General features: G+C 31.8%; 1 protein-coding gene across 9 annotated transcripts; it reads left to right on the forward strand.

Moving 5' to 3' along the window:
- Nucleotides 1–6614: 6614 nt before the first annotated feature.
- On the forward strand, nt 6615–11062 carry LOC103502505 (protein FAR1-RELATED SEQUENCE 2). Of its 9 annotated transcripts, none has more exons than XM_051088009.1 (8): nt 6615–6879; nt 7739–9863; nt 9970–10005; nt 10118–10174; nt 10249–10323; nt 10418–10488; nt 10575–10650; nt 10739–11062. In XM_051088009.1, exons 2-8 carry the CDS (start codon nt 7785–7787, stop codon nt 10799–10801), a joined length of 2457 nt encoding a protein of 818 aa, XP_050943966.1. In that variant the 5' UTR covers nt 6615–6879; nt 7739–7784; the 3' UTR covers nt 10802–11062. The 9 variants fall into 9 exon arrangements, 8 of the variants coding, with proteins under 8 accessions (XP_050943966.1, XP_050943965.1, XP_050943968.1 ...); XR_007822662.1 differs by having other exon boundaries at nt 6617–6879; nt 10396–10488; nt 10739–10914; XM_051088008.1 differs by having other exon boundaries at nt 6616–6879; nt 7661–9863; nt 10575–11062.
- Nucleotides 11063–11965: the final 903 nt, after the last annotated feature.

The raw sequence follows: 11965 nt of genomic DNA on the forward strand, positions 1-11965 counted from the left end.
CATCTCAAATTTATCATTTTGTTAATTTATATTTTGCATTTATTTTCAAAATCTTGAACGGTTCAATTTCTAATAACAATTATTTGTAAACAAAAAAGCTAAAATGGAACAAAAATTAGTTCCAATTCATATATTATTAGATGTATATATTATCAATATTCTACGTTAAAGTCAAATATTATTAGATGTCTAGAACCTCTTTAAGTTGCAAATTCATCCAATAACCTCTCCATCAATTTTTATAACTTTCTTGTCCCCTATTTATGTTTGGTTTTGTAACCATTATTTTCACAACCTTATATATAAAGGTTGTGAAGATCACTTTGTGTACACACCACAATTGAGTTAAATTGTCTTCTATTTTTCTTCTCTTTTCTATTCTTCTATTTAGTTGTTTCTTTGTTTTTTTATTTTATAATATATATATATATATATATATATATATATATATATATATATATATATATTATAAATTATGTATGAAAATGAAAAATAATTTAAAAAATAATCTACTTTTTGTTTTTAAATAGTAATATATTTTTATTAGTATAACTAAAAGGGATTTTTTCAAAAAAAAGGAAAAAAGAAAAAAAATGACAAACTAATTAGACTCCACTGAACAAAGATAAGATAATTAAAAGATAAAAAAATTCTCCTTTATTTTAGGAAACTTGCAAAATGTCTGTGTGAAAATAAGAATTATATATATAGGTCATATATATATATGGTTGTCGAAAACAAAGGTGAGCACCAGCAAAAATGAAAAAGGATTCACGACGGAAGATTAACGGTTAGATTGATTGCAGAAGCTACAGTACGAAAAGGTAGTGCGATCTTATGTCTATGGGATCAGTAGTTAATCTAAGTTGAATCTTATGATGAATAATGAAAAGGGCGAAACAGTGATTCAAGTGGTCATAGTAATCTTTAGAAGAGTAAGAAGATATTGTCGAAGAGATTTACTCATGCATTCAGAAGGAGCATGAAGTTAGATATCATTGAGAATGATTACTCGTGCATTCAGGGGGAGTCTGAAGTTTAAAGCTAATAAACATGTTAAATAATCATATAGTTGAACATAGTTCATATGTTGTATTGGGGTTGTGCGCAGCTCCCCAGACGGAAGAAATTATATAAAAGGTTTTAACAAACCATATAGAGTTATATCAAACCATATGAACTAAATTTTAAAACCATATAAACTAATTTAAGATTATCCAAATTATATGGATGAAATTTAGAATTTAATCTAAACTTATAATAATTATATAATACGTATTTTAATATATTTTTTTAAAATTGAATCGAGTTTATAAGATTGACATATTGTATTTTTAAATGTTTTTATTTAATATAATTCTACATTTAAAATTTTGAAATTCAAATTCTTGATATAGTGAAAACATAATAATGTTGTTTTCAGAATTTATACAGTTTAGAACACAATATCCAGAAACAGTTTTCATAAAACAGAATTGAGATCGTCTGTCAAATAACATATATTATCTTTGAGTTGGCAAAAATTAAACCCTATCGATTCAAAGTGCAAGTGTCAACCCAACCCACAATTTTCGGGTTAGGTCACCATGTTACTTTTTTTTTTTTTTTTTTTTTTTCATTTCATAATTTAAACTATTTTTTAATTCTTTCCTTTTCCACTAAAAGTTAAATTTTTGTAGTGAACAAAATATCATATTTACCTAAATGACCTAAATATGTTAGATCAATTTTTTAAAAAGTTTTTAATCAAATAAACAATAAGTATTTTAGGTAAAGTCAAAGTGTTTACCTTAAAATACAAAACCTAAGTTCATGTAAAATCTAGTCTAGATTCAAATTAATTTAAAATAAAAATAAAAAGAATTCAATGTAAAGTTTAAGCATCCATTCAAAACTAGAGTTATGGCCGGTACATTAATAATAATAATAATAATAATAATAATAATAATAATAATAATAATAATAATAATAATAATAATAATAATAATAATAATAATAAAAAATATTAATATTAATATAAAAAACTGGATTAGGTGGGGTTGAACTTATTAATGCTATAACCCAACCCGAAATATATTCGAATTAAAGATTTAAAATGTGCTTTCCAAGATTAAAAACCAAATGCATATATATTTCAAAATTCATAAACTAAAAAGTAGTTTCTATAATTAGCATATATATATATATATATATATATATATATATATATAAATGATACACTATTGATATTTAGATATATATTACTTTAATGTAGCTAAAATATCTAAAATAAAGTATATCATAATATATTAAGTATTTCAATAATATATTAGGTATATCAAGCAATATTACTATCTCTTGATAACACACAATTTTCTTTTATAACAAAACTAGTTTATAAATATGATTATAGTTTTTTTGACAAAAAAATTAACTTAGAAACGATTAATATAATTTTGGTTTGTTACTGGTTTCACGTAATTCATTCTTAGATGTTGTATGATTAAGATTATATTCTTGAAGCTTGACTATCTGTAATGGTCTCTAGATGATATTATATCTATTGGTATGCAAAATATCATGGTTAAATCTAACAAAATAAGTTTACAGACCTTTGTGAGATTTTTTTAGGAAGTGAATTAGTACATGACATTGGAAGAGCAAATTTCCTATATGCTTCTCTCTCCTTATCTATAATAGTTTTCATCATCATTGTCTCATAAAATAATTCTCTAGTTTTGCAACTCTACTTCCTACAAAATAAAACAAAAAAATAGGAAGTCTATAAGTTGTAAATGATTCTAGAATAGGTAAATGTTTTATGGAAAAAAACTACAAAACGGATAACATAAAATAACTAAGTACAAAAATTTAAAGTGGTGATAACTAGTTTAATAACTCATTTGCTTAGATATTAACAACACAAAACTATACAAAACAGTAAAAATAAGTGTATCAATTGACTAATATAACAAAACACTTTACTTTGTTAAAAAACAATTTAGTGTACATAATAAACCAACATTAAAATCGGGAATTCTGTCATACATGCAAATTAATTGAATCTTCGACTCCAAGGTTGATAGACAAGTACCATATTTGTTGTGCTATACCCACTTTGATATATTGAAAATACACTTCCAATCATACATCATGCATTTATAATCTATTGCAAATATTTCTATTATTTTAATCATGTATCCTATATCGTTTTTTTTTAATTTATGTTTCTTTAGTGACAAGTATTGAATCAAAATAGTATGAGAAAACAAATTAAATTTCACCGAGCCATAATACTGGATATTTCTTTAATTGGTCATTGAAAAAAAAAGTCTAATAAATTATTAGACTTTAATTTTGTGTTTAGTAAACCCTTAGGGGCTGTTTAAGGTTAGGGTTAACACTATGGGCTTGGGTTAGCCCAACCCTAACCCCTGTTTGGCCCACGGTTTATGGAAACCCTAGTTTTAGGGTTTTCATAAATCGGTTTTAATTCCAATATTTTCTTCCCAAACCCTTTCTGCCGAAATCTGCTTTCAATCTGGGCCTCCCTTCAACCCGGTGTTTACACGTTCGTTGGTCAATCTTCTTCTTTCACTTCCGCCTGTATTATATTTGATTTAGGCCTCTGTGTTTACGCCTCCGTCATTATGCCTCTGTTCGTCAATCTTTTTTCTTCTTTTCGGCTTTCGATTTCTCGTTTTCTCTTTGTTTGCGTCTTCTATGTGAACACGCATGTGCGTGTTACCTTTGAAGCACGTCTGTTCGTCAATCTTCTTCTTTCACTTCTGCCTGTATTATATTCGATTTAGGCCTCTACGTTTACGTCTTCGTTATTACGCCTCTGTTCGTCAATCTTTTTTCTTCTTTTTTCAGCTTTCGATTTCTCGTTTTCTCTTTGTTTGTGTGTTCTGTGTGAACACGCATGTGCGTGTTATCCTTGAAGCACGTTCGTTCATCAATCTTCTTCTTTTCACTTCCACCTGTCTTATATTCGATTTAGGCCTCTGCGTTTACGCCTCTGTCATGCGCCTCTGTTCGTCAATCTTTTTTCTTCTTTTCGGCTTTCGATTTCTCGTTTTCTCTTTGTTTGCGTGTTCTGTGTGAACACGCATGTGCGTGTTACCCTTAAAGCACGTTCGTTCGTCAATCTTCTTCCTTCACTTCTGCCTATATTATATTCGATTTAGGCCTCTACGTTTACGCCTCCGTCATTGCGCCTCTGTTCATCAATCTTTTTTCTTCTTTTTGGCTTTCGATTTCTTGTTTTCTCTTTGTTTGCGTGTTCTGATGTGAACACGCATGTGCGTGTTACCCTTGAAGCAAGGCTTCCTTGTCGCTCGGTGTTCAATTTTCCATTTGACGTTGCCCTGGATAGGATTGGATTGGAAATGTGGTTTCATTTCAAGAACGAAATAGAATAAGAGAGAGAGAGAGAATCAAACATGGGATGCGATGCTTTTCCACACGCGAAACCGATGGAATAGAATGGGAAAACTAATGATTTGAGTGAAGTTAGTGCGCAACAGTCGCTAAACGCTACCCTTGTCCAGATTCATTCATTTCTTTTTCTTCTGTATTGCCCCTTCTATCAATCTTCTCTCTTCTGGGTTTTCTTTCTTTTTTCTCTTCTGGGTGTTGCTTTTCTCATCGGGGTATTGTCTTTCTCATCCGGGTATTGTTTTGTTTTGTTTTTTTTTTCTTAATTTTGTTCTTGTTTATTTGTTATTTGTTGTTATTGTACATTTCTGCCCGAACCTTTCTTAGCATGTCGTTTGTCTATTTGGATTTTCTACTTAGGTGCGTATTTCTAAGTTTTTTGGGTTGATTAATGGATTAAAATCAAGTTATTCAATTGTGGTAGTTCTTGTGAATTCATTAACATGGAAACTTAGATCAATTCTGCCAAATGAAACTTGTGAGCAGTAATATTCTTGTTCTTGGTCTTTGATTTCATTGTGCATTTTGCCTTATTTTCTTAGTCTTGGCTATGCTCTGTTCTTTTGGCTGAAGAGAGAAATGGACAAAGAATAATTCTGGAAGGTAGCACACATTCTTTTTGATCTGAAAGTTCTCTTAGTTTTACGTTTAGATTGTATAAAAATAATAAAAGGATATGTTCTGCCTTTAAAAGAAAGGTTTCTAACGTTCTAAGCTTACATTAAAGTCCAGGTACAATTGAAATGAAGTTGGAGATGGAATGTGCAACGATCAATATTATGTAAGATAAGGCACCTTCATCACCAATGAATGGTTTTCTCTCCGTTAATGGTAGCATTTATGAGTTGTGACAAAACCTTCTTAAAAGTAACAAAGATAATAAAAACTGACAAACTAGTCATTTGGAGAATAGGTTCTAAATTTCTAGTACAGGCACCGAGTATACATAGAACATCCACAAATATACAAATGAGCGTGTGAGATTTTCCAGAGTACAAGGTATCATATAGGCAATGTTCACAAGATAATTCAGTCGAGGCTTGGAGCAATCTACTTTTGGAATTTTAGATTAATAAAAAATAAAGATTTAATAATGCATTTCGCTCTTCAGCTAAAAAAATGGAGTAACGGTAAAATGCCTCTTTATTCCTTAATATGGTAAGTGCCATTTTAATATGCCCTATAATTTCGCTCGTGGTTACTGCATAACATATCCGAAGTGAGTGCAAACAAATCTTACTTTTGTTGTGCTTTTTATTAGAACAATTTATCATGTTACACGAGATTCTATTTAGTCTTAAGTTAGTAGAATTTATTAAGAAATTATTTGAAAATTGATCAACTGTATTTACTAATTTGATAACATTAGAGATAAAGATAGATGTTGTCGTTTGAGAGAGTAAGCCAAACTGTTACAACATATTTTTGACGCTTTCGTTATAAAACGACATGCAATAGAATTTTCTTTTTTACATATACAATGTGAATTGGAAAAATAAATTAATAAGTAAAAAAAATCATAACCCTACCCACATAATCCTTCTCCAAAACACATCTTATTTAAAAAAATCTCCGTGGCTACCCACGTAACTCTTCTCCAAACACCTATTATTATAAAATTACATTTCTAAACTCTTCCCCCAAACAAGGGTTATGATAAAATTAGGTTTATCGTAACGCTAGGTTTATCGTAACACTAATCTTTCCACAACTCAATCATTCTCCCAAATGCACCATCAAGTTTTAAAGGTATCTAATAGTATTTTTTATGTTTTTTAAAATTAATGAACTTTATAAATACAAAATTGAATATTTATTCTTGTAATATGTAAAATTCAACGGTATCTTATAAAATTTGCTATTAAAAAATGTGAAGAGATTAAGCATCTCTGCAATACAAATATTTAAACATTTATATATAAAATATAATATCAAAAAGTGAACTTAGATGGGTGATAATAGACACGGACCATGACCTTCGTATTTAAAGGTCGGAGAAGGATTCCCACCTTGCAATTCTTTTATAATATATATATATATATATATATATATATATATATATATATATATATAACTCTCTATTATAAATTTATATTAAAAAAGAAAAAATGTTATAAAACTTGAGATATTTTAAAAATAAAATAAATATTATAGGGTCTTTTATTATAATTTTCTAGAATTGAAGGGCTAAACTATAATTAAAGTTATTATATCTTCTTCCTTCTTCGGTGGACTCCTCAAATGGAGGTCACTCGCCGATAGTTGGATCACTCGCTCCGTTCATCTTTCCGGCAAGAAGGGACGAAAATCTGACGATATGTAGTGATAGAAAAGGAGGAAAGAGGCAAAAGCTAGTTTCCGTTTCAATAAATGAGCTTCGAAGTTCGAAATGAGCCTCAACATCAATGGTATCTTCCGTTAGTAGCATCACCTTGTTTCACCCTCCGGCTGTTTTTCGAGGTATTTGATTCAACTAATTGAGTTGGAAACTTCAAATTTCTTCATGTTCTTGTATTCTTATCTTCAAATGATGTGAATTGAAGTCCGTTAAGCTGTGGCATTTCGTTTTCTGTTGACCTTTCGATGTGCTTCTTCGTATCTACTTCTTGATTTCACGTGTTCTTTCTGTTGGACTAAAGACAATTGAAGTTTTTAGAAGCATGTATTGTTGATTCAAAACTAAAACTTAGTGCTCGGGAATTGGAGGGTGGGGGATCCGGACATTAAAAACTGAGCAATACTTCGGCTTTATCAGCATCGATATGAAGTCTGAATGAGTGGCTTGATTACGTTGACTCTCACCTTATAGCCAACACTAACATTATTAACTACCATGGCTATGGATAATGAGATTTTTGAGAATCTGAGAGTAGGTGAACATGGATTGAGAGATGTTTACTCCTCTTTCCATTGAGAGTGTTCTTCACTTTCTTCTTAGTATAGCTCTTCTTAAAAAAGGCTCCCATGAAAGATGCTGCTTCTTTCGGCTATGGACACATTGTCTACAAAGATGGTAGTAACAATTTTCTTTTTTAAAAATAAACATGGATATGTGAGTCAGTTTCTACTTAGTATGAGAATGCATCTGGATAGCGATACTCACATTTTCTTTCTATCAACAGATCTACAGTCTTGTAGTACATTCAGAACTTTATTCATTAAATCTAATGAACTTTTAATATTTACTAGCCTGCTAGGTAATATCTAACTTCAAGTTCCCTGATGTAAAATTGTGGAACAGATGTATATCACAATGTAACTTTTTTCTGCTTCCTCAAAAATTTGATACCCACAGAACCTGTTCCTTGTGAATTCTCAGGGACCTTTCGTAAAGCAAGATTTATGTTGAATGTTATATTTTGCCCATGGATATAGACCTTGAGCTGCCATCCAGTGATCATGAAAGGTTAGACATTATTCAGAGTCAAAATGATGGCATGAATGTGGGTCAAGCAAATGGTCAGGGAAAGTATGAAAATTCTCTTGGAAGGGATGAGCACCATGAGGAAATGTCTGTGCCCAATGCCAAAAGAAGTAGTGGTGAGGATCGGATGGACATCATTAATGTTGAAACAGACATTAGAATGGGTCCGTTTGAACCAAAAAATGGTTTGGAGTTTGAGTCGAAGGAAGAAGCGTATTCTTTTTATAGAGAATATGCTAGATCTGTGGGATTTGGCATCACTATAAAAGCAAGTAGGCGCTCGAAGAAATCTGGAAAGTTTATTGACATTAAAATTGCATGCTCTAGATTTGGAAGCAAGCGAGAGTCTACTACGACTGTCAACCCTAGACCATGTATGAAGACAGGTTGCAATGCTAGCATGCATATTAAGAAGAGGGAAGATGGAAAATGGTTTGTACACGGTTTTACAAGAGAGCATAACCATGAGATTTGTCCTGATGATTTCCATCATGCTATGAAGGGAAGGAATAAAAAACCGGACATTGCCATTTCTGAGAAAAAGGGTCTGCTATTGGCTTTAGATGAGGGAGATGTTCTATTGATGCTTGAACATTTTATGCATATGCAGGAAAAAAATCCCAATTTCTTCTATGCCATACATTTCAACCAAGAAAAGCAACTGAGAAATGTTTTGTGGGTGGATGCAAAAGCGAGGAATGATTACCAGAATTTCAGTGATGTAATTTTCTTTGATACTTACTACTTAACTAATGGATACAAAGTTCCTTTTGTTCCTATTGTTGGAGTTAATCATCATTTTCAGTATATCTTGTTTGGAGGTGCACTGATTGGTGATATGGCTACTTCAACTTTTATTTGGTTAATGAAGACATGGCTCAAAGCAGTGGGTGGCCGAGCACCCAGAGTTGTCTTAACTGATCAAGAATTATCTTTGAAAGAATCAGTTTCCGATGTATTTCCCAATGCAGTCCACCTTTTCTCTTTATGGCATATATTGAGAAGAGTTCCTGAAAAACTAGGAAGGACTATAAATCAGAATGGCGGTTTTATAGAAACCCTCAATAAGTGCATTTATGGATCTTGGACGGATAAAGAATTTGAAAAGAGATGGTGGGAAATGATAGATAAATTCCAAATAAGGGAGGACGAATGGCTTCAGTTACTGTTTGATGATCGTAAGAAGTGGGTGCCAACGTATGTGAAGAATTACTTTTTGGCTGGAATGTCTACACTTGAACGATCTGGGAGTGTGATCTCCTTTTATGACAAGTATATATGTAAAGAAACTTCATTCAAGGAGTTCAATGAACATTCTGAGATATTTTTCAAGGACATGCTTGAGCTGGAAGCTAATGCTGATTTTGAAACTCGGCACCAAGAACCTATCTTAAAGTCGCTCTCTACTTTTGAGAAACAAATGGCCACGATCTACACAACCACTATGTTTAAGAAATTCCAGTTACAGATATTGGGAGCAGCTTCATGTCAAGTGCAGAAACAGACAGAAGATGGAGCTACTGTAATGTACCAGATTCATGATCTGGAAGAGCACCAGGTCTTCCTGGTAGCTTGGAATAAAACAGAAATGGATATATGTTGTTTATGCCGTTCTTTTGAGTACCAAGGCATCCTTTGCAGACATGCTATCCTTGTTCTTCAGATTTTGGGACTAACTAGCATCCCACACAAATATATTTTGAGACGTTGGACAAGAAGTGCAAAGATCAGGATTAGTGAATCATCAAACCGACTTCATTACCGAGTACAGCGTTTCAACAGCCTCTGCAAACATGCCATTAAATTGGGTGAACTAGGCTCTTTATCTCAAGAAACCTATGATATTGCTAGTGAAGCTTTCGAGGAAGTACTGAGACAATGTGCTTTTGCAAACAATTCTACCAAGAGCTTTGCAGAAACAAATACCTTGGGTTCTGTTGGTTTTGTTGACGAGGAAGAAAATCATGGTGAATATATGGCCAAGTCATCAGGGAAAAGACACATGAGTAAAAAAGGCAAGGTGAGTCGGCACCTGTTTTTGACTGGAGAGCACTGTAAAATATCCTGAGATAAAAAAATATTAGTAGTACTAAAAATCTGTATGATCTCCTGTTTCTACCTTTCAGGCGATCAAGCAGGCACGGTACAAATCGTCCGAGATGGTATGTTCTATCCATTTGTGCTATTGATAGTGCAAACTGCTGCCATTGAGATTTGAAAATAGTATTATTCTTACAATTTCTCTTCAATGGTGGTTCCTGTACATTCGTGCAGGAGGTGGATTCGGGAGCCGCTGCACTTGATTGTTTCCATGGCTCCCTGCCAGGATCAGTACGATGACATCTTTGAAGTACATATCTTCTATTTTTTTTTTTAATGAAGTTCTCAAATATTAGGCTTTACAGGGTCAGTCGAACACAAATTCTCCTTTCTGTGTTGGACCTGAAGATTATTATAGTCATCAGGCTATGCACAATTTGGTAAGCTTGATGATACTTAGGATCATAATGTTCTTGAAGGCATAAGATCCATACTTGACTCTAATTTTTCAGGATCATTCTCCTTCGATCGTAGCTCATGTTGGTCCATGTAGTGAAGGACAAACTATACCTGCCGGTTCATGTAGTGACGGACAAACTATGCAGGTACTGGTCTTTGATTCGATAATCCATGATAGATCATTATGGAACTTGGTTCAACACATGAACTTGATATATTTGTTTTTATTCAGTCCCAAGGACAGCTTATTTGAGGGAACTAAGTGCACGAGGGGGCGTTTTGAGGTCGAGGATCATTTGCAAGATGTGGTATGCCATTGGTTATGTGTGTTTCTTAATGATTACATTTCGGATTTCGGACTCTCCTTTTGCGAGGATGTAGTTCTTGTTGTCATAGGAACAGCCTGATGATTCCTCGACCCAAACTCAATTAACAACCGGGCATATTCAAGATAAGTGACTGTCTGGATAGTTGAAACAAGAACAAACAAGGGCAACCTTGACACATCAAACGAGTCTGCATCGTAAAGTTTTCTGGGTATGATCTAAACGTCAGTTCATGGTTTGTTCTCATATTCTTCCGTTTTGTTTGGTCCTATGTTCTTATTTCTAGAAAATATGATCCAGGAACCAACAGAACTAATATTTAACGGCTTGTGCAGGCAAAGCATTTTTTCTCGTCACAAAGCCACTCTTAATGAAGTAAATATATCGTATGAAATTTTGTGATTTTGAACAATACTAGGTAGGAACTTAATTTTTTTTTTTTTTAAATCAAGAGTATCAGAAAAATCAAAAGAAAGAAAACTGGTAAGTCTTTTGTTTTTATTTTTTATTTTTTAAAATTTAAGTGAAGCTTGTAAACTATACTTTTTCCTTGTTTGATTAACCACTTTTTTAAAAAGTTATAAAATATCGATAAAAAAAGGTTATTAAATTTAGTTCAAATTTTCACGTGTTTTGAAGGAATGTGAAAAACCCACCCAAAATTTGTAAATTAACAAGAAAAATGAAATAGTATTAGTTGGGACTTTAATAGATCCTTTAGACTCGTAAGTTCTTGATGTTCCAATTTTTGTGTTAATTGTTCATTTATTTATCTAACAATTTTTAGAGCAATGACTAGAAAAATAGCAAATTTTAAGGTTTATTTAGGTGAATAACAAAAATTTATTTTAATTGTTAATATGAAAAAATCAGAAAAAATGAAAAAGGTAAAATTGCTACGAAATTGTATTAAATGTCCCTGTTCTCAAAGAAACTCACCTTTTAAATCCAATCATTCTCAAAATACAAAATATTTCATAATTGAATCATGATTTTTCCAAAACAAAGAAAAAATTTACCTCGAATACATTCAATAACAAAAATTCAAATAGAACACACCTCAATGATGCGATAATCGTGATAGGAAGTTTCAACTCATCTACTATCAAAACTAGTCTTTACTTGCGAAGCCAAAACAAAAACTAATTGGTTACATCTATTATTTTCTTCTATTTGTATAACATAAACTTTTAAACATATATTGCTAAATTAAACATATATTGCTAAATTAAAGATATATTAACATACAAAACATGTTAAACAAACAAGATATAGTCTAAAAATTATGCAAATATTG

This window comes from Cucumis melo, chromosome 7 (assembly GCF_025177605.1).
Source record: "Cucumis melo cultivar AY chromosome 7, USDA_Cmelo_AY_1.0, whole genome shotgun sequence".
In the NCBI taxonomy this organism is placed as follows: domain Eukaryota; kingdom Viridiplantae; phylum Streptophyta; class Magnoliopsida; order Cucurbitales; family Cucurbitaceae; genus Cucumis; species Cucumis melo.